This window comes from Bactrocera dorsalis, chromosome 2 (assembly GCF_023373825.1).
Source record: "Bactrocera dorsalis isolate Fly_Bdor chromosome 2, ASM2337382v1, whole genome shotgun sequence".
Lineage (NCBI taxonomy): Eukaryota > Metazoa > Arthropoda > Insecta > Diptera > Tephritidae > Bactrocera > Bactrocera dorsalis.
The window spans coordinates 41,468,341-41,491,585 of record NC_064304.1 but is presented as its reverse complement, the minus strand read 5'-3'; the positions used below and the strand labels follow the sequence as shown (position 1 = coordinate 41,491,585).

Below are 23,245 nucleotides of genomic sequence, written 5' to 3'. Positions count from 1 at the left end.
GACATGTAGTTCGTAAAGCTGTCGCTTTTGCTGTTCTCTGTGGTCGAACAGAACATTCTCACTTTCACGTTAACGTGTTATGCGGTTGAATCACATAACTTCATTAAAGCACTTAACAGAACAGACAAGCAAGTATTTTTTTTTGTTCACAAGTCGGAAAGTTATCAGAAATCCTCTACCTTGTATCCCCTACACGATTAAACGATTATTTTTTTTCCTCAAAATGCAAATTTCCATTTTCTTATTATTATTTTGTAAAGATCTTAATAATAGTTAGTTGAGCTTCTTGTTTGTTGCAAGATTATTTTACTGGCTAAGAGTAATATCTGTCCGCTTTTAAAATATTTTCCTTGATGATCAATAGTATCGCTATATATACGCTGCAATGCATTTCTCAAGGAAGCTATTCATACTAATTGAGATAATTACAAAAATAAATATAAAACGTACGAAAAAATTTTTCCGAAGTCGGAAATCTTTGACCAACGTAATTTGGTTTTATTGTGAGGGGTTGCTCTAATGCCAATACAGGCTTTATTATTACGGAAAAAAGCCGGAGCCTGTATCACCCACCTTTGCGATTATTTAATTATGAGCTCTCTTACCTCAAAGCCATCGTATACAGTCTTATTGATGAATGCTATACTTTTTCCCAATTTTAGTTCATGCAAAATACGTTTCCGGCAACCTTCACGGGAAGGCTGTAACTTAATGTTTCATATTCTCAAGACACTCAATAATATAGAAGTATGTTAACTTCTCCGTCTTTCGAAGTTAGCCCTCTACTGCGTATTTGCTTTAAAAGTTCGCATTTAAGCGTATTGCAAAATATTTTTATTCATCACATTAAGTAGTTACCAGAAATTAAAAATGTCTATATAAACTCCTTTTTCACTAATTTCGATAGTGTATGATATTTTTCGGAAGGTATGAAGAGTGAATGCGAGAAAGTTTACAGCTTGTGCATTTGTTTTACCAACCTCTGGTCAATATAAAAATTATGCCCAGAGTCTCTCGTAGAACATATGTATCTATAACAACTATTAATATTTAATAGTGTAAGTAAACAAAAGCAGATAAAACAAGAAAAAACGTTAACTTCGATTGCACCGAAGCTGTAATAAACTTCAGAGGTGCATTTTTTTTTATAACATATAGCCGTTGAGTTATAGAAATACCGATCTGAACAATATGTTCGGCGATTGTAGCGATACCTTGAAGATACCTTGATAAATAAGAGAATTTTCCATACTAGGTATTTAGTTGGATCGGTCAGTTTGTACGGCAGCATTATGTTTCAGTTGTCCGATATCGGCGGATACGACAAATGAGCAGTTTCTTGGTGAGATTAGAACGCATTCAAAATTTCATAAATGTACATACATAGGTATCTTAAAAACTTAGGGACTAGTTCGAATACATACAGACGGATATGATTAAGTCGACTACTGTGTAGTTTCCTCTTAGGTATTGCAAACATCATAGATATTAATACACTCTGTTCAGAGTATAAATATAAATATAAGTTCAATTTATCAAGGTTTTTGGCCATTTTTGAAATATTGTATTTTTTTTTTGTTTGAAGGGAGCTAACTTTCTAAAAAAATATATAAGAAAAAGACTTCTAGGAAGTTTTAATTCATAGTCCATAGCTGTAATAAATATTTATAAATAAATTGACAATCAAAATTATGTTAGAAAAAATTTGGTTACAATAAGTAAGGCAGTGCTAAGTTCGAGTATAACCGAACATTTCATACTCTTGCAACTTGCAAGGACTACAGCCAAGGAAGTACCTAAGGCCTGTTAGTTCTATTGGGTCTACGGCGAGTTTTCCTCCCCTTTTTTTCCTTCTAACCACTAATATGCACTGTTATAAGAAAAACACGGTCTCCCAATTTTATTGAGATCACTCTCATATCTGCCGGTATATGCGGTATAAAGTCACCCAGAAAAAGTTCAAAAATTTGTTTATTAGGTATTTTGGATTTAGAGCAAATACAGGGTAGGCCATTTAAAGTTGACCCATCTGGCAACGCTGTAACTTTTAACAGCGCTGACAAATCGGCTAATGTCATACCGCGTTAGAAGCGTCATTCGAAGACAATTTATACCATGGAACAGTACACTCCAAAAGAACGCGCTGAAATTGTTCAGCTTTATATTCAAAATAACTTTTCAATTGTGTTAACTCAACGTGCGTTTCGCAAAAAAAATAAAGTGAAAAGTGCTCCAGTTAAGAACACAATTAAGTCTTTATACGCAAAATTTGTGAACACCGGTAATCTCAGTAGTGCCAGTCATGCATCCAGACAACGCACAAGACGTTCTGATGAAAATATCGAAGCTGTACGAGCCAGTATTGAGGAGACTCCATCGACATCGAGTTATCGCCGCTCTCAGGAATTAGACATCCCATTATTCGCGAAAATGACATGGATAACTTCTGGTTTCAACAGGACGGGGCTACATGCCATACAGCTCGACCAACAATCAATTTATTGCGACCATTTTTCCCCGGGCGATTGATATCGAAAAATGGTGATGTTGACTGGCCACCGAGATCACCAGATTTGACGCCACCAGACTTTTATTTGTGGGGTTATTTGAAATCCAAGGTATACGCTAATAAGCCAAAGACCTTAGCTCAACTGAAAGCCAACATTCGACGTGAAACAGCCGCCATATCATCCGAAACATTGGCCAAAGTCATGGAAAATGTCGAAAAAAGAGTGCATTTAGCTGTCAAAGCTAAAGGTGCCCATTTACGCGATCTAATTTTTAAATATTAGCTGAAACAAATCCCCTTGGACCAAAATAAATTATTTTTGAAATGAACAAAAAACATTGTTTTCTTTTGTTCTTTTTTTTTTAGAAACAAATGGGTCAACTTTAAATGGCCTACCCTGTACTGACCCGATTCAACCCGTTTGTAGCACACAGATATATTACTTTCAGGAAAAAATTCCCTCTGAGTTTCAACTATAAATCTGACACATTGTCCAATATTTTCAGTAAAAAGTACATTATAGGTAGTGGGTCCAAATGTTTGGGACCTAGGGACTTGCAAAGTTTTCATTGGATTTGAACAATTTTTGGCTATAAGGTGACATACTCTAAAAGCATTATTTGTGCAAAGTTGTATATCGTTATATTAATTGCTTCTTGATTTGTACACTCGAAATGAAAGAATCAGATGGAATTTAAAATTGTGTTATATGAAAAGCAGGGAGACTGTAGTCCGATTTCACCCATTTTCTTACTGTAACGTAAACATGATAGAGGAATTTGACGTGCCCAATTTGGTTAAAATCGGTCGGATGGGTTTCGAGATATGTGTTTTCACCTAAAAGTGGGCGGTGACATGCCCATTTTCCGATTTTGATCTCGGCTCTTTTAAAGATCTCTCGTACTCGGAGGTAATTATGATGATTTCAATTTGCCCAACTTCGAAGTTCATAGTCAAATTTTGAATTTTAGAGTCTAACTTCGACACTTTTCTGTTGTAATAAGTTTTGGCGACAAATTTCTTGAAATTATTTATTATTTAATTCAAAAACTCTTATATAAGTAGAATTCGATATTGCGTTATATGTTGTAGCCGCATAGAAACTATTCGAGTTATGCAAAAGCTTGTAAACCGTTATAACTGTCACGCGAGATTCAAAATAGCTTACACAAATTTAGTGCTAATCTAATGCCAAGCATTTGTGTGCGCCTGCCCGAAAAGCAGGTGTGTGCTAATTCGCCGCCAACATTTCGCAAAGAAAAAGTAAGAAATCAACATTGCGGTTGCAAAGTTGCCACATGCGTGTTGTACCCAATAAATTATAAATATACGGTCATTGCAATGCGGGTTTGGATTAGCACATGCACTGTGGTCAATTTTCTGGAATAATCGCATTTAATATTTCCTTTCTGCCTCTCATGTGCCACACAATTACTTCCACAGCCATAAAACTTAAATCACAATAATCGTAAATTCTTTTTATTTTCACTTCCTTTTGGCTGTGTTGTTGATTTTAAGTGAAAATAAAGTGTGGCAGCGGAGAGGCAGACAATTCCAAATGCAATTTAAATAAATCAGAATTTTAATTACATTAAAAGTTGTGGAATTATTATTGAAAATTCGCCATTACAAGCGCTAAGGTGCGTGATTAAACCGCTGTCACCGCCAACAACAACAACAACAGTGACAAATGGAAACATTACCCACAACAATAATAATCATTAACTATGGTCAAATCGAAAAGTGCACAGCGCACAGGATATCCTACCATATACATTGTATTGCAACAACAACAACTGTAACTATGCATATGTAGTGAAAATAACAATGAGGGTGTTTTAATATTCTCCCGCTACGTCGGGAACACGTTGTGATTTCGTACATATTATAATATATTGGTATGTGTTTGTATTAGTTGATGTTTTTGTTTGTAATTTTCCTGACCCAACAGAACTGTTCAATAAACACAGAAAATAATAACTTTATTGTTTTTTAGAAATATTTCGGAGATTTTTTTTTTTATTCTGGAGTGATGTTCAAAAAACCGAGCACATTTCTGATATCAGAAAGTCTCAAAGTCACAGATTTCCAAGTGTGTTTCAAACTTGTAGATCCCACTGTTGTACGAAAACATGAAAACATACACAAGAAATATTGACAAGGCTATGAAGAACTTTCAAGCCGTAGTCCTCCTGGAATATTTATATCTACAAGTGTAATCGGCTTCTTGCACACTTCTTATCTTCTAACCAAACTCGTCACAGCGTTAATACTATTTTGATGATGCTACAAGAATAGTTTGATTGATTTATTTTTTTTTTTAAGAAACCCCTTCTAAGTATGTGTTCCAATCACAATAATGCTGATGACGAAAGCTGTAAAAGCGACCTATTTTTGCGCCGTAAGCACATCTTGAAAATTGTCTACGAAATTTTTTCTTACTGGGCACATTTATCCTCATGAATTTCGTTCACAACTAAAATTAATTATTTAATTTGTTATTAAGCGGTTGGATAATTTGTACGCATATTTTTATAGTTCGGTGGTATACATGGTTGAAAACGTTACTTCCCTTCGTCATTTATTTCAAAAGTCATAATTATATAGTTTAAAGAATCGTAGACAACATTAAACTTTTTAAGCATAACGCAAATGTAATTCGATCTCCATTCATGGTTATTAAATTTGCAACACATATGTTGTGAAAAAAAATTGTCTTTTCATTTTTGAATATAAAATTAATGCTTTACTTTAAGTAAAGTAAGCTTTAACTTTTAGTCATTATCATTTCGTTATCTTCGTTAAAAGTTGGATATACTACATTTAGTTAAACGATAGTATTTTTCCACAATAAATATATATTTCAAGTAATTCTTTCTTTATACCATATATAGTAGGTATGTGATACTGGTGCTATGGGCAAAAAATAGTAAGACTTTTTAATATAAATTTGACTAGACTAGTATGATTGTCAGTGACATCCGTGCCAAATGAAAGTTCAAAATAAGCATTAGTATTTGGTATACCCTCGTCTTTCTGAAGTACAAAAAGTGCATTCGGCGATTTTTACGATGGGTGAAATTATTCAGCAAAGAAATTCCATTAAATTTTGTGTGCGGATTTGGAAAAGACCTTTAGTGATAATTGTTTTTCGCGAGCAAGTGTTTTTGATTAGTATAAATTATTCAAAAAGGGTCGAGAACGCATTGACGACGAGGCAGGCATGCATCAACATCAACTGATGATCATGGTGATGATGGTGCTTGAGGATCGACGATTAACAGTCAGAGATTTTACTGGTATCGTTGGAATATTGGACTGACTAATGATAATCATTTTGAAAGATCATTTGGACCTAAGAAAAGTTAAAACACGGTTTGTTCTAAAATCACTGCATTCGCCTGATTTAGCTATGTCTGACTTCAGGCTATTCAGCAAATTCATAGGACTGCTCTGTGGAAACCCTTTTGAGTCAATTGAAGATATTAAACATGATTTGCTAGGCTCGTTGAGATATAGGAAACCTTAGAAACTGCTTCGAGGATTGTAAAAAAATTCTTCGGAAGACGAGTAAACAAATTATCTATTATAATAAAGTAACCTTGTTTCATTTTTCCTTGGCTGTCATTGGCTTTTCGTTTGTATGGATTTTTTTGCCTTAGAATAAATATGGAACAAGTTTGCTTGAATTTTTGCGCTTCCAAAGGGATCACAGCTACGGAATCCTTGAAGCTATTGCAAAGTGTTTTGGGGAGTCTACTTTATCACGAAATGTATGGAAAATTGGATTAAAAGTTGGTATGCTTGTATTGTCTCATGCGCCTATTTTGAACGCTATAACGAAGATTTGTATTAAAATAAGGCACTTTTTTATTATTAGTCTGGATTAAATTTGATCAGATGTTTTAACAATTGCATTAGTTTAAAGTCATTTTGCGACTGTGATCTTAGAGGCTGTTTCTTGCTAACTTTGGCTTGATAAAACCAAAATAATCGGAATAAGACTTAAAAAAGTGAATTTTTAGCAAATATTTATAAGGAAGCTTAAGGGGGTATTCTACTCTAGAAATCAAATTTTGGGCTGTTTTTTGAATTTTATTTAAAAAAACCAAAAATATTTTTACTATCCATTTTTTTATGGTGTTCTTGTTGATTTCTTAAGAATACAGAAAAAAAGTTTTACAAAAAAATTAAAATAATTAAATGGGGGGTTAGATTTGAGAGACAGGTGTAAAAAAAAAATGGCGCATCCTGGTAACATTGATCCTGACTCTACTCAGGGAACACGAAAAAAAATTTGTTTGAAAAATGGCGAAATCAGTTTTTACGTTTTTTTTGAAATTCCTGATTTTTTTTAAAATATTAAAAACAAAGGATTAAGGATTATATAAAGATAAAGGATTATAAAAAGAAGGTTCACACAAAATTTCAAGTAAATCGGTTGTATAGAACTTGAGATAATGCCGGTACCGTGTGGAAAAAAGTAGATTCGAAAAAACGCGTTTAAAAAAGTGAGTCTGCGTCACTAAAGTAACTGTACCTTAAAATAATTTTAATTTTTAAAAATCCTTTGGAGGCTATGTTCTTAAGGGTCTAAACTTTAAATATATGAAAAAAATCGAATTTTTCAAAATTCTAACTAAAAACTTCCTTCAAAACTTGGCTCCTAGCCGCTGCTATCAAAGTCTGTGTTACAATAGAAAAATAGCTTCAGGCTCCTATTAAGCTTTTTGAAATTTGAGTTTTTTGCAATCAATTCTTATATAACAACACAAAAATATTCGTTAGGCTAGTTTACACTCCCATTTATAGCCTTGTTGTTCACCAATGTCTCTCCCATACGTTTGCACATAAGAGAAGTGCAGTTAAAAACGGTTTTTCGCCAAGCTTTGCATGCGGATGCGAAAACCAACTCATTTTGGGGGCTAGCTTTGGTCTATGTTTGAACCGGTGTTCGGACGGCAGTGAAATTAGTGTTTGTGTGAAATATAGTTAGTATAGATATATGCATATATTTTTGTATATGGATTTTGACAATACCCAATTCGCTAATCTAAACCAGTTTTAATTCGCTTTGCTATTAGTCTGTTTGAATTTGCCATCGTATGGGCCTCTTTACTTTTCAACTTGCAAAATCGCGGCCCATAATGCATAAACTCTGTACGACATGTGCTTGGAAATTTCTCTTAAATTGATGTATAATTATTTTAAGATTGTATTAACAATACAAAAAATAACAAATTATTTTTAATATATTATTGGTTACTTTCCTTTAATTGTTAAACACAATTTGAATCAGTGAAGGCCTTGGCGGTCTTAGGAGTAGCGAATTCTGTTAATCAGAGTCCAAGATTTTGGTGATGATGTCTAGTGTTTGATCCCATGAATGAGTCGCTTATTATTCACTTTAACGGCCAACTTAAAACACAAGTCGGAGATTTGCCGAGACGGCTTATAACGAGATTACCAAATTTGACACACAATACACAACTCCAAATTTCCGCCACAATAACTCGTTTACCTGAAATGCCTAAATGTTCGGTCAAAATTCCATAAATCGATGTTTTGGAGATGTTCAATTTCATTTCCATGAATTTTAATGGCGATTTCGGCTGATTTTTGATGAATTCATGCACAGTTTCGATGGAATTTCCGGTGATCACGGATATTGATTGGCCCACATGTTGATCGTCATTTATGTCCTTACGACCACTTTGAAAATGTTGAAACCACTCGCGCACTCTTCTACGGAATAGGCAATCATCGCCATAAACTTGTTTCAGAAATTGAAACGTTTCGAAAAAGTTTTACCAATTTTAAAACAGAATTTAATGTTGGCTCTTTGTTCGAAGCTCTTTTTCGCACCAATAACACAAACATACTGACACTTAAAACGCAATAACTTCACTTCCATTCAAAGAAATGTCATGAAATTCACTGGTCAATCGATAAAGATAACAGATTCTAACGCAATAGTCGACATATACTAGGTGGCGCCACCAGGGAGCGCTAGATTCAAAAAGTCCTGTTTACTTTGGAACACACCTTGTAGTTTCATTTACTCACGAATAGGTTTTCATGATCTGCAAATATTATACTTGAAGACTCATGACAGTAATTCGCAATTTAAAAATAGCAATTATGCTCTTTTAGGACTTCCAAGTAGACGAAATGGCTACTTGGAATGTACTGACTTAAGAATTCCATAGGTTCCTGGTGTATTGATGTTTCTTTTAAAAAAAAAAACCAGGGATCACAAGATTAATTGCATCTGTATTTCTGAATATTTCAAACATTTTTTGTAAGAAGCTCAATGACGTCGTAAATATAAGCGAAAATTCGAAACGAAGTCGTTTTTTGTGAAATAAATTAACACTTCAGAGTGGCTTAAAAATCGAAGTTGTTATCCAAAATCTTATTTCTTCGAGGATTACCTGGAAAATATATTTAAGAAAGTTGTTAAGTCGTTTGTTGATTTAACGAATCCAACTGCAGATTATTCTAAAAAGCAGTTATAGAAAACGATTTTATTTCTCTGTACATACTGTGATTACATCAATGCAAATAGTCTAGTCCAAGCCCGAAAAACGAGCACAAATACTGCTTATTGGAAGCATATGTTTATATATTTATATATATATTACAACAATAATAACAACCAAGTAATAGCCGTAATAATCGAATGTGAACACTCCACAAAAGTCGTGACAATATAAAATCCCGGCCTGAAAGCTATGTGCGCTAAGTATTGGCAAAATCCTATTAGCACAAGCACAAAAACAAAAGCAACAAGCAACAAAAATGAAACACGAAAATTAAGGCGGAGCACACAAATAAGTACAAGTACACAACAAACAATAGCTTGACGTTACAATTTTTATTTGAATAGCACGGTAAAAACCCGCTTTGGGCAATTGTTTCAGTTGCGCTTTAATTTTTTGTCCGCACTTTTTTCGAATATCCAATTTGATTTAAATATCAAATGTAGCAAAGCACAAAGCAAAGTCATTGTCTATTAATTCATTATTATTATTATATTTTTTTTTTGTTTTTGTGGTGTTCTTTAGTAAGCTTGCGTCTCATTGAAATCATTTAAAATATTGCACAATCCTTTGTAAAAGGAAAGGCCGACATATACATACATATGTATACATGTATATGATTGTAGTGCAGAATCTTCATATGATTTTAAGACTTATACGTATGTGATAGTGTGGAGTTAGTGGGGTTTGATAGGTATTTTCGAATGACCTTTATCTGCTTTTGGAGAGTGAAGCTCCACAAAAATAAAATAACAACTAGGTTTAAGGTAAGGATCAATGACTGATGAAGGTCCGGATGGCACTTGGAATACTAAATACAGTCGTTTGAAATGCCAGAAAATAGATGCAATGCTTAAAAATAGTCGTTTGACAATAAGAGAGATCGTTTCGTTGGATTGGAATATCGGAATAATATTGGCTCTGCCCAAACTATTTTGAAGAATGTTTATGAATTTTATCTCTCAAATTTTTAAGTTTTGATTGGTTCCATTCACCATGTTAGACTACAATGGTTCTTCCCGAGTTTTCTGCCAAAACACAATTAATATCGTTTTGTAACCATTGTATTTGCGCAATTTGGCTCTAGCTATTTAGCAGACTCAAAAGGCCAGCGTCCGATGTGTGTTATCCACGTTAAACACATCGGCCTCACCCTACGACTCTCAAGAGCACATGGGATCAAATCATTGCGTTGATCAGCGCCCTGAAATTGCCTGGCATTTTCAGTACCAATTGGCAGTGTGGAATGGACACACTAACCACCTTGCTAGGGTTCGAGATCTATCTAAAACCTCTTCTGTACTTTGGGTTCGGCACCCGGTTGGAATGCAACTCGACATTCAACTGACAAAGTTTCAGTTCTTCCCGCATGAGAATTTTAACCACAACCACCACAATACTCCCCGTGGGTCCAGTCTGCATGAGCAGGTTGGATCAAACTCCAACGGTACAAGAATTAAGTCTCCGATCAGACTTCTTAGCCCAAACTACTACCAGTTGAGCCTTCATATTGCTCTGGACTGGTAACCGTATACACACATCACCTACACACACCACTCACACAAAAACTAACCCTAATTTTCAGTTGAACGTCTTCGCCGACTAAATAATTCACGCGCAAACGACCCTAACTGTTCGGCATTCCGACTAGTGGAGATCACACCGCTAACATCTAAACGTACATGAGTCCAGCTTATCCCCATACCACCCAAATCCTTAATGACAGAGTATATCGGGCTGTCTGCAATTACATGCCCCCAATCCTCGACATGCGCTCCACCACGCCGACCTATCGATGCAACAATGCATTCAGGGGCCCATGCCCCGTAGGCAGAAAACCCAGACTCGGACAGAATTTGAAGTCTGGGTTATCCTCAACAAACTTAACTCTTAAGTCCGGACCGTTCTCTGTTCCTGTTCTCGTAAAACCTTCTGCTCCATAGATATTCTTCCCTCTCCACATCATCATTGAAAATCCAATAATTTCCCAGAAATGGCACACTCAAGCCTACTCAAACTGCCAATGCGAAGACGCCGTTTTGGCACGATTGAGGAGATGAAAACCGAATCAAAAATCGTAGACTTGAACAAACAAACAAAGGCATTTTTGAATTCAAGTAAAGGGTGATCCGTCTCGAGGTTTCCTACTGGTTTTATTCTAAATTCTAGCAAAGTTAAGTCTATTTTATGAATGTGGGAGAAACTGTAGGAAGGATGAGATGGAATAAAAGAGGGCACATCATAGGTAGGATATATGCTAAACAGCGTCTCATCGCTTTTGGGCGACCTCTGCAAAATTCATCTTGAAGGGATCTACGACCTCTACTGAATTTACCATACCTTTAATCGCCAACAATTTAATTAAGCTCATCGTTGCACTGTTACCGAGTTAATCCACGTCGAAAGTTACTACAAATATTCGCGCAATAATCTTCGCGATTTAATTTAATTTTTTGGTCGAAGTGAATATTTTAAATTACTGTACCGAACACAAATAGCGCTCATATGTCAAAACGTTTTGAGTACGCATGTCACTAAAATTGTCGAACTTTGCGATGAAGTTTTGAGTTGTCAGATTGCAACACTAGTGTTGCCAAATCCCGAAATATAAAAGCCAACTTACACATAAATATATTTTAATCACATTCAAATTCTTCAAAAGGCGCCAGGGCAGGGCATCAAACATTTTATGCCAATTAAATAAATCTTCATTAGTGGATCATACAAAAAAAAAAAAAAAATACAAAAACGATGCAAATGCTGCAGTCATATTCAGGCATTTGAGATCATCACTTAAAGTAAATAATCGCTGATTTTCGCACTCACATATTTTTTAATTACATTATACTTATGTTTTATTTCTATTTTTTTCATTATTTTATATTTAATTTGTGTATCGTTTGGCTGCAATCTGCTTACGGCACCTCACATTCACGCTAAGACCTGACGATGTGCTTGCTGATTGCCAAAGGTGTGAGCTGTCTGAGATGCAAATATGATTTTTGTTTATTGCTTTTTTAGTTATTTTTTATATAAATGAGTATTCTCGCTTTGTTAGGTCATGCAAGAAGAATGGGTGTAGAAATACTTGTAAGCATTTAAATATTTAAATTAAATGCTGGAACCTGGGTGCGGTAGCTTGTGGACTTTAGCGTCACAATGGGAAGCTTTCGACGCGTCAAATAAGAAAACAAACTGCATTTGAATGTATGGAAGATATTATGTTATTTGCATATAAAGTCACATATGATCATACTTTAGTTTTCATTATTACTGCATTGAGCATATCGTAGGTAGTATGTAGAGGGTGTTTGTTTAGAGTTTTGTTATGTTAATTTCAAAGAAGACACCGAGAAATGAATAGTGGCTCCATTAGTTTTCAAAATGATTAATACACAACGGGTGATCCAAGTAGAGGTACCTCTTTCAATAGTATTTTTTTGACATTTTATTTGTGTTCAGTGTTGTTTGGCATTTCATCGTGGAAAGACTTGCGTCTGAACAACGCTTACAAGTTCGACTTCATTACAAAAATTCACGTTCTGTGAAGAATGTAATTCACGCGTTTCGCTAAACTTACAGATATGGTCACCATAATCGGCCTAACAAGCATACTATACGCAACACCATCACCCATCTTGAGGCCCAGCATTCATTATTGGATAATATTCACCGTATAAATCACGTTCATTAAGCTGTGAAGAAAATATGACAACCATAGCAGAGAGTGTACACGAAGACCGTGGAAAGTCGATTCAAAGAAGGTCCGACATTTTCGTGCCAAATTTTGTTCAGCTCTGAGGCCCGTTTCTGGCTGAAGCAAAATTGAAGCATTTGGGACGAAGAGCGACCAGAAAAAACTCAAGAGCTGTCATTTTATCCAGAAAAAATAACGGTTTGGTGTGGTTTGTGGGCCGACCATTTGATGGCTATTTTCCCCACATCGCATCAATCCGTGGATTTATTAAGAGAACACTTTCGTAAGCAGATAATTTGACGTTTTGGTCCGGTCAATTAGCCATCCTTTATATAAATTCTTCATTAGGGTGGGTCATATTAACCCAATAATGTATTATTACACTCTTCTTCTTTAAAAAAACGAAGTTTTTTCATTCGCTCTCTTAAAAATAGTTTGATAGACCCGTTCAAGGAAGGGTCTCCCGGTATGTGCTCTAAATTATAATGGTCAGGTCTTTCGGTTGATGGTTTTCTATTTTTTTCTTATTATGTGTTAGAAAAACACATGTCTCGCTTTCAACTACTCAAAAACATATTTTGTGGATTTTATAAAAGATTGAATGTTATTCAAAAAACGTCTATAACGATTTTTTCTTAAACCTAACCATTTAAAAGATATTATCGGCTGAAATTTGACTGTTTTAATTAATTATCGGTTTTGTAAGTAAATTTGCACGATTTGCAAGCATTGTTCCGAAAAAGTATTGAATTAATTGAAAACTACACATCTAAAAACACACCCGTTACAAACATAATAGATAAAAGATCTAACTTTTTTTTCTGAAAATTTTCCTAATCGAGACCAAAGCTACATTTTTGGATTTACAAATGTATTTTAGATATTTTTGGAATTCTCGTTGTGGCAACATTGTAATTTCTTTATCCAAAGTTAGATAAAAAAAACAAACATGTCATTATCTAATATCTGTCTAATCTAAGTTTTGAGGACTTAAACGGCGCTAACACCTGCTTCAATCTCATGCAGTCTGAGCGTTTAAACAAAAACTTGATTTGTTATTGCCATAAACGACTTGCAACAAGAAAAATTAAGTAATCACTAAATTACTTAAGCCTCCGTTTGCATTGTACGAACTCATTCTCATTAGTATAAATCATTTAGTGTCGCATCACAAAGTGGACAGTCGACAAGTCCAACTCCTCTAAGGAGTTACATAAACGTCGGCTTCATAAATGGGTGCCACACATATGTATGTATGACCTGCGAAAATACACACTCCTATTCTGCAAGTGAGTACAAGCTAATAAAACTTGAAAGGTAAAAACTGCTTCGAACAAAGAGTGCCGTATTTAAGAAGAAGAAGCAGAAGAAGAAGAAGAAGAAATTATGTTCGTAATGTCGTAACGCTTTTCCGTTTACGCGTTTACTGTGCCTGGCTGGCAGCACTGACAGCGTTAAGCGTGATTGCCACAATGCTTTAAAAATGCTAGTATTACTGCCACTTAGCCAACGTCGGCAGAAAAAAGCAGCAGCAATGATTGAAAGTGATTAGAAAGTGCAACTGTCGCTTGCAAATATATCCGCGTTCGTGTCGGCGCGTAAACAAGTCACCAACAGCCGACGGCGCCGCTCACCAGCTCATCTCTCACATCAGCTGTGCATCATAGCCTCAGCTAAGTACAGGATTTTCCTTTTAAATTATGCAAACTTACAAATGCAATTATTCGCATAATTATTTAAATTGAAAATGTGTTGGGCTGCGGCAGGAAGGAGCGCGCAGCATATGCGCTTAAAAGCTTGTAAATCATTTAAGATTTCAAAACAGCGAACAAGAGAAAAACTGTGTGAGTGAGTAAGAGTGTGCTGATTTCGAGCGCTACCAAAGCATTGTGTATCATAAGTTTATGGGAAAATAAAGAAAATAACATACATATATTTAAAGAAGCTTTGAAATCTACGAAGAGTTGATTGAACAAAGAAGCGAAGCAAATTGGTCAGGTATGGGGCGACAGCAAAAGGAAATATCTCCTGTCTTCAAACAAACAGTCGTCAAACTCGCAACTTTGCTCCCACCATATTGTTCCAATAAAATATTATTGCACTCTTCTTCAAAAACTGATATATATTCGTTTCGCGCTTTGAAAATTTGGTTGAAAGGCAGTTAGACTGAATGGAATGATTCCACTCTCGAGCTTAGGCATAGTGCAATCAAGTGGTACACCGACGCCTCGAAAACGTCAGAGAGAATTGATGCATCAGTCGCGCGACCACGTACCAAACTCTCCATACCTATGGGAAGTTTTCCGAGCATTCTTCAAGCATAAGTCTTTGCCGGTACTTAGCGATAAACCTCCAACGCAACTATCACAAGAAAGAAGGAGTAGGCATATAGAGGTATTAAAAACAACTCCAAGGCATGCGCCATGGACAATGTCAGGCTACTTGTCGCATTCTACACCGACTACTGTTAGTTGAAGGATCGCTTATACAATATGTTATGGGTCTCATGTGCGAATTGCCAGTTCTGCGACAGGGAGCCTGAAACTCCAGAACTCCTGCTAATTGACCGCATAGCAGTCTGCGGACACAGGGCAACGGCCCTTCGATCCATATTTCCGTACAGGATCACATCGCTTCACTAACATCTAGAAGTATATTGGAATTTACCAATATGCTGGGGTTAGATGGGTCGTTGTGGCTTAGGAAAGGACACAATAGATCTAAGGTCGCGGTGCAATCCTCATAAATTTATTTCGTTTTGAGGATTTTGTAAAAAATGTATGAAACCATTCCATAAAGTGGATGGGCACAGCTCCAATTGTTGCGCGCGATTGCGGATGGACTTATTCGACTCTTCTTCGATACTCTGCATCACAGCAGCAATAGAGCCTTCGGTGGGCTTTTGTCTTCTTTGCGGGCGGATACTGGCTATTTTTGCTTGAAATCTAGTCGGCCGTCGACATATTGTGTATGTTATATTGTCAATTGCTATCAACCATTGATAGAGTATATAGATTTGAGTGGTTGCGGAAATGACTAAGCGGTAACAAGTACCTTTTATTAAAGACTAATTAAGCAAACACTTGACTCACAAAACCATAAGACCATGCGCGTAACACTCTACCTTGGGTATAACAAGCGCTAAGTCAAGTCAGAAACAACAGGTCGCGGTGTAAAAAATGAACAAGTTAAGCGATCTGTCTGAACGAATGAATGAATGAGCGGCTGAATGGGTCAATAGGCGAATGGGCCAGCAACAAGCGCCAACATACGCACGCGTATCTATTCCACTCGCTGTCGTTGTTGCGCGGACCAATGCTTTGCCCCCCTCCCGCCCACTGTACATGGGTGAGTCGCCGTTTATGCAAATGATCGCGTGTTTATCCAACTGTGTCTAACAAAGTGAAATGAAGTGCTTGGTAGCTGCTTAAGAGATTCCTCATTTGGTTGTTGGCGCTTGTTTTTTTGCTGTTATTTTCACTGTTATTTCTGCAACATGCAACTATGGCTAATAATGAATGTATGTATGCATGTACAGAAACAAGTGTTGTTGTAGCATTTGTCTGATAGTTTAAATTGCAGCACTCACGGTGATTTAATGATCCATTACAACTGACGAATGACGGGTGAGTGCATGATGCCTGCTATGTGTGGCATTTGTTTTTTATTTCTGCACAATTTTCTATGTCTTATCTTAGTAGAAAAAAAAACAGCGATACAAAAGCGAGAGGATGAATGGCTTGCGAGTTGCATTAGATATGGAAAAATGGCCAATAATTCAACTGCTGTGTGCAGGTGTGGCTGTTCGTTGTGTTTCTCAATTGGCTCTTTCCATATAATTATCAACTATTTTGCTTCCCATAAGTGATAATTCGTCGACAACATCAAGCGGCCCTCCTACTCATGCTTAAAATTTCATTAGCTGTGATAAATTTGAACTCCATTACTATTAGCACTTTGATATTGGGATATTGCTAAGTTCCACATACAAAATATCATTTTCTCTGCAAGGATTGCAAAAGTGATCTTATTAAGAACCTTATTAAAATGTTTCTGCCAGTAATTTCTTAATTTTTTCTGACAACTCATTCTTGCAATACAATATATTACTATGTGTGACAATTTCTAAACTAAACTGCATAAATTTTATAAAAATAGGTAATTTAATAAATTTCTCTGTTGTGTCATACATATCTATCATTATTTTAGTAGAATTATGCCCATATGTACATTTGTCTACTTTTCAACCGGTTTTTTTCACTTCAGCATTATTGTAGAGAGTGATCCATTTCGAGGTTCCCTTTTTTTTAATGAAAAAACACTGACACTTCAAATTTATTGGGGGAATATTCTTTGGCATTTATTTTTTGAAGATTAGCTCTTCCAAATGTTGGCCGCGGCTACGTCATAGATATTTCTTCCATTGAGTTCAATTTTTAATGACTCGTCCGAGCATTTCGACTGGTAACTGGCGAATGACACGCGTAATGTTTTGCTCCAAGACATAAACCGAAGCGAGATTGTCTGCATAGACTTTAAACTTTACATATCTTGACAGGAAAAATTCTAACGGCCCAAATTCAGAAATTATCAGCTCATGGAAGTGTTCCCTCAATATACTTATTAATTGATACGATGTGTGAGAAGTGGCGCCGATTAGTTGAAGCCAAATGACGTCGAAATCACGAGTTTTAATTTCAAGCAAACATATGTAGTTGGTAATCATGTTGCAATAATCGTCGCCATTGATAGTTACGTTCTCACCGGCATCATTTTTGAAGAAATATGGACCGATGATTGGACCGGCAAAACCACATCAAAACGTTGTTTTTATACCCTGAACAGGGTATATTAAGTTTGTAACACCCAGAAGGAAGCGTCGGAGACCCTATAAAGTATATATATAAATGATCAGTATGTTGAGCTGAGTCGATTTAGCCATATCCGGCTGTCTGTCTGTCCGTCTGTCTGTATATTTACGAACTAGTCCCTCCATTTTTGAAGATATCATTTTTTAAATTTGGCAAACGTCATGTTCTCTTCAAGAAGCTGCTCATTTGTCGGAACTGCCAATATCGGACCACTATAACATATAGCTGACATACAAACTGAACGATCGGAATCAAGTTCTTGTATGGAAAACTTTCGCATTTGACGTGGTATCTTCACAAAAGTTGGCACAAGTTATTTTCTAGGGCAACAACGTAATCTCCGAAGAAATTGTTCAGATCGGTTAACTATGTATATCATAAAGCTGCCATACAAACTGAATGATCGGAATAAAATGCTTGCATGGGAAACTTCCTCATGATATATGTATCTTCACTAAATTTGGTATGAGTTATTGCTTATAGAGATAATGTAATATCACGAATTTTCACGAAATTTGAGATGGATTACTTCGAAAAAATTGTTCAGATCGGATTACTATATATTAGTTTCGGTGCAGCCGAAGTTAACGTTTTTTCTTGTTTCTGGATGAAATGGCAGCTCTTGAATTTCTTCTAAGTCCAAGTTTCTGCGTATACGTCGATTCTCCACGGTCTTGGTGTGGCTATTAAAAAAACTACCTCTATGCGGATTGCCGTTATAAAAAACATATACATCACTATAGTAAATTTAGGGCAAATACAGAATAAAGCCCCACTACACAACTGCTACTTGGAAATAATAGGCAGATAACATCGATTTTTTGAAAAAAAATAAAAAAAAAATTAAAGAAAGTGATATTGAAATCTCAAAAATTAAGGAACTAGTTCGAGTATATACAGACGAAAATCACTAAAAATTCTGACCCTTTTACAGTAATTATTTGGTATATACCTTACAACTTATTTACCCTGTTCAGTGTATAATAAATTTTTTCTTTAGATTATTTTCGCTTGTGTTTTATTGTTTTAACACGCTAGAAGCAGAGGTGAAAATAGAATAGGTAGTGATTTGTTGTCTTCACTCTAAACCTCACTACGTGCATTATTCTTTCATGTTACTCATACGTCACGTACTACTAAATGTTTATTATACTTAATACATTTACTGATATTATATTTCTTTTTAAAGTTAGGTATTTTAATTTTATTGTTTTTTGTTTTAATTTATAATTATTTTTTTATTTAAAAAATTTAATTTTTTTAATTCAAGTTTCAATTTAATATTTTTTAATTACAATTTTTTTTTATTAAAAAACAATTTTTAAATTAATTAAAAAAAATTAAATTTAAAAAATTATAATTATGCATATATTATTATTTTTTTTTTTTAATTATTTAATAATTTTTTTCATTAATTTAATTTTTTTAATTAAATTTTTTTAATAAATTTAAAAACTGTTTCTACATAAATAAAAAAAAAAAAACAATTTTAAAAACAATTCTTAAATTAAATTAAAAAAATTTAACTTTTAATATGAATAAAATTATAAAGTAGGCATTGAATGATGTTTTATTGAGTTGTGTTATTAGTTCATGTATTCTTCTTTTAAAATTAGTAAAAATTAAACATATTAACTTATTAACAAAAAATATAAAATTCCATATATGAAAAATTCCAAAAATCTGGTGCGACAAAACTAAAGCACGAAATGATTTTATTATTGAAAAAATTTTATCTTTCTATTTTTGGTTGTGTATCCCTTATTTTTCAATAGAGCTGCACATCGGCTAGGAATGGACATAATTAATTTATTTGATGTGACACATGAAATGCTTTTCCATGCTTCCTTTACTTGTCTGAATAAAGCGTCCTTATTTTTACAATTCTTACGTCTGATTTTTCGATCCACAATTTCCCATTGCTTCTCTATGGGATTGAGATCTGCTGATTATGCGGGTCACTTCGAAACCTCAATCATGTTATCAATAAACCACTGTTTTACATAAAAAGCAGTGCGTTTCTGTTCGTTGCCTTGTTGATCACTCCATTTGAAAGGCATTTCTTTTGCAGGATGCGGCAGTATAATATTCTGAAAAATATTTTTATGCTTAAATTTGTCTATTATACTAATTATATGATGAATTGGCCCTATTCCAATCCCTGAAAAACAACCCCACACTAGTACATTGTCTCCACCGTGTTTCACTGTGCCTGTCGTATAACGTGAATTTAGGCGTTATTCCTTCAGTCTGCCTATCAGCTTCAGCCCAACCGAATCTTTCATAATAAACTTAGATTCGACAGAAAAAAGTACAGTTTGCCATTTGGTAATCGTCCAATTTACGACCTTCCTCACAAATTCCAGTCGCACCAGTCTGTTCTTTAAAGAAATATACGCCGTTTTTGCACTAACTTGCTACAGGTAGCATGAAAATCCCCCATGGACAGCTCGACGTCGTATGGATCTGTATAATATGTTTAACCGTAATTATCTTACAATAGATATTGCCGATATAAAAGGGTAATTTTTTATTGCCCGAATGACTCCCTTATCCTCTCGTTCGGTTGCTCTCCGTGGCCGTCTACCTCTATGCGCTGTAACCAAAGAGCTTTATTTGCGAAATCGGCTAAATGTTCGGGAAACAATAGAATGATTTATTCCAAACTCTTTTGCAATAGTCATAACCGATTCTCTTTTCTTAAAATCCTTAACAAATTTTTTTCTAAAATGAACAGAATAGTTATTTCGAGCCATTGATATATCTTTCACTTTAATATACAACCAAACGTATTGAATAACGAACTGCAACTAAATATGCACTAATATTTGTCTATTTAGCTAATAACTACACATATACAATATTTTCTGATCATTATAAACCGTTAGACAAACAATTAATGTGAATTCTTAGTTATGTGCTTTAGTTTTGTCGCACCAGATTTTTGGAGATTTTCATATATAGAATTTTAGATATTTTTTGAATAAGTTAATTTGTTTAATTTTTACTAATTGTAAAAGAAGAATACATGAACTAATAATACAACTCAATAAAACATCATTCAATGCCTACTTTATAATTTTATTCAGTTAAATACCGATAAGGTAGAATCCGTTCTTTAGTTTTGTCGCACACTGTATGTGCTTATGTTTCTATATATTTGTAACTCACCTGTGATGAGCAGATATCCGAAGAGGATCAATAGTATCGCCGTTGCTTTGTACATTTTCAGCATTGTCACTGCAACTAGTTTTCCAAACGCCTTCAAAACAAATGCCAATAAAGCTGAACGCCACAAAAACGCCAACGATAAATAACGGTGTAAATAAATGTAAACAATTTAACAAATTAATCGACCACAAATGGAGCACAACGCTCAAATCAATCCAATGCAATAAAACAAGCGTCAATTTAACGTGTGTGTCTCTGTATGTGTGTGAAGAAAGCCCGAGAATTGGGTTAATGTGACACAATTATCGAAGGAGTGACAAATTCAAGTAGACACTAGAGTGAACACAATGAGAGATAAAATTGAAAAAAAAGCAGCAAGCAATAACAACAATAAGTGAACAACTTGAAAGTTATGTAATGCTCGGGCTGTGGTCGCGGCGTGTGGTTGTTGTGGCCAAACGTCGTGATATCTTGTTGCTGTTGTTATTGCACTGCAATTATTGTTGTTGCTATTTGCTGTTGTCACAAGCAATCACATGCAGTGAGTGTTGGCGACTTGTGTTGTTGCGGTAGGACAATTCCACAAATTCACATGGGTGCACACACACTCATACACATACGTACATATACACGTGCGCGAAAATCACATTCACATGTGGTGATTATTATTGGAGAAAAAGAGAAAAAACACTACAACAAAAATAAACGCGATGACGGGCCGCGATATGCGAGGTGACGCGAATGTTGGTTGAGGTTGTTGCTGGCGTCGACGCAATTGTTGTAGTTGTTGCCGTCAATTACAGAAGCGTTGCGCATGCGCAGTAGTTGCAATGAGAACAGGTTTCGCTATATTTCACTTGTTTGCGTTTGCACACACGTTGTTGTTGCTGCTGTTGCGCTGTGAATTGTTTGTGCCTCGTAAAAATAAAAGTTGTGGGTAGCACTGCGTGTTTTTGCTTTTGTTTTTCGTGTCTTACAATGGGCGACAATTTTTACGATATTAATTTGAATTGTTTTAGGCTGTTAGGCTGTAGAACGAAAAAATATTTTATTTTTGTTTTTTATAAATTTGTAACATGAATTTGTGTGTAATGTATTAATAATTATTTAAAATAATTATTACTTTATATTAATTTTTCCCACGCACACGCGTTTTTACGAATAATTTTTGTTTAGGATCCACCAATTTTTATTTATTTTTTTTTTTTTTTTTGTATATTTTTTAATATATTTTTTTGGATTTTTTTTCATTTCAATTTTTAATTTTTTTCATTATGATTAAGTTAATAAAATAAAATATAAATAAATTCATAACTTTTTGTTGTGAAAAACTGGCCAAAATTTTACGCCACATAATTGTAACACTAAAGTACCTTTTGATAGTTTTAAAGTTTATACATTTTTTTGTTATTTATAGGTTCATACAAATATTATTCACTTTTATTAATACCTAGACATTTTACTATTTCCAAGAATGTCAAATTATGTTTGGTATTAGTCAAAAGTATCAACTATTATTATATTAATTATTTAATTTATACAATTTTCTTTTATGAATATTAAATAATTATTTTTTTGGTTATGTGCATTATTGCTATATATTGTATATTGTATGTCATATTTTTTGCTTTTTTTATTTTTTCTAAAATCATATATATTATTCTTGCAAGTAATCGAAATAGATAATAGATATTGAAAATATACACATATAGTCAAAATAATACATAAGTACATTCCTTTAGCCTGCAGACATAATTGAATTTTGAATGTTTAGTGAAGTGAACTCTGGGCTGGTTGGAATGGGAAATCCCCTCTTTATAGTAAGCGTGGCAATTTATTGTTGATGTTCGTTTTCAGCAAATCGGACAATTTATTTTAATAGTGTGTTCGTTTGTATAGCATCATGTTTAAAACGCATTAAAAACTTAAAAACTTAGCATTGCAGTGTGAATGAGAAGAAAATCGTCTTAGACCTCAGAAAAGAGGGCCAAAGTCTTAGATATACATATCACCAAAACATTAGGCCGGACATTGTGTTTCGTGCAAAATGCTCTTAAGATTAAAAATAATGTTGAAACTAGCGGTTGACCAAAAAAGACAACAGCAACAACAACGGACAAAAGTATCGTCACACTTTTAAAAAAAAAAACATTTATACATACGTATCTTCAAAAATAATAGGAGCTAATATTTTTAGTTTAATATCTTCTCGAACGGTCCAGCAAAGGCTACATCGAGCTAATTTGCTTGGCAGGATAGCCAGGAAAATACCATTATTGCGAAAAAATATAAAGATAAGATTACAGTTCGCGATAAATCATACAAATTGATCCGGCCCAGGTGGTGAAAAAAGCAATATCTTGTGGAGCGACGAAACTAAAATTAATTTGTTCGGAACTGATCCCAGTCGGAAAAGAGTTTCATTCACGGTTTACAAAAAAGACCGTTAAACATG

At 34.6% G+C, this 23,245-nt stretch overlaps 2 protein-coding genes across 6 annotated transcripts in view; one reads left to right on the top strand and one right to left on the bottom strand.

Moving 5' to 3' along the window:
* Nucleotides 1–23,245, top strand: part of LOC105221907 (RING finger protein 17) — a gene marked incomplete at its 3' end in the record, with an annotated part of 207,404 nt that overhangs the window by 153,360 nt on the left and 30,799 nt on the right.
* The window catches only part of LOC105221909 (uncharacterized), a 53,310-nt gene that overhangs the window by 24,554 nt on the left and 5,511 nt on the right, over nt 1–23,245 (bottom strand). For 3 of the 5 annotated variants that reach the window (XM_049447810.1, XM_049447812.1, XM_049447811.1), the window contains exon 2: nt 20,791–21,818. In XM_049447810.1, the coding sequence (XP_049303767.1) occupies nt 20,791–20,854 (64 nt within the window). In that variant the 5' untranslated portion in view covers nt 20,855–21,818. The remainder of the gene's footprint in view (nt 1–20,790; nt 21,819–23,245) is intronic. The other 2 variants (XM_049447813.1, XM_049447814.1) reach the window with 1 other exon arrangement.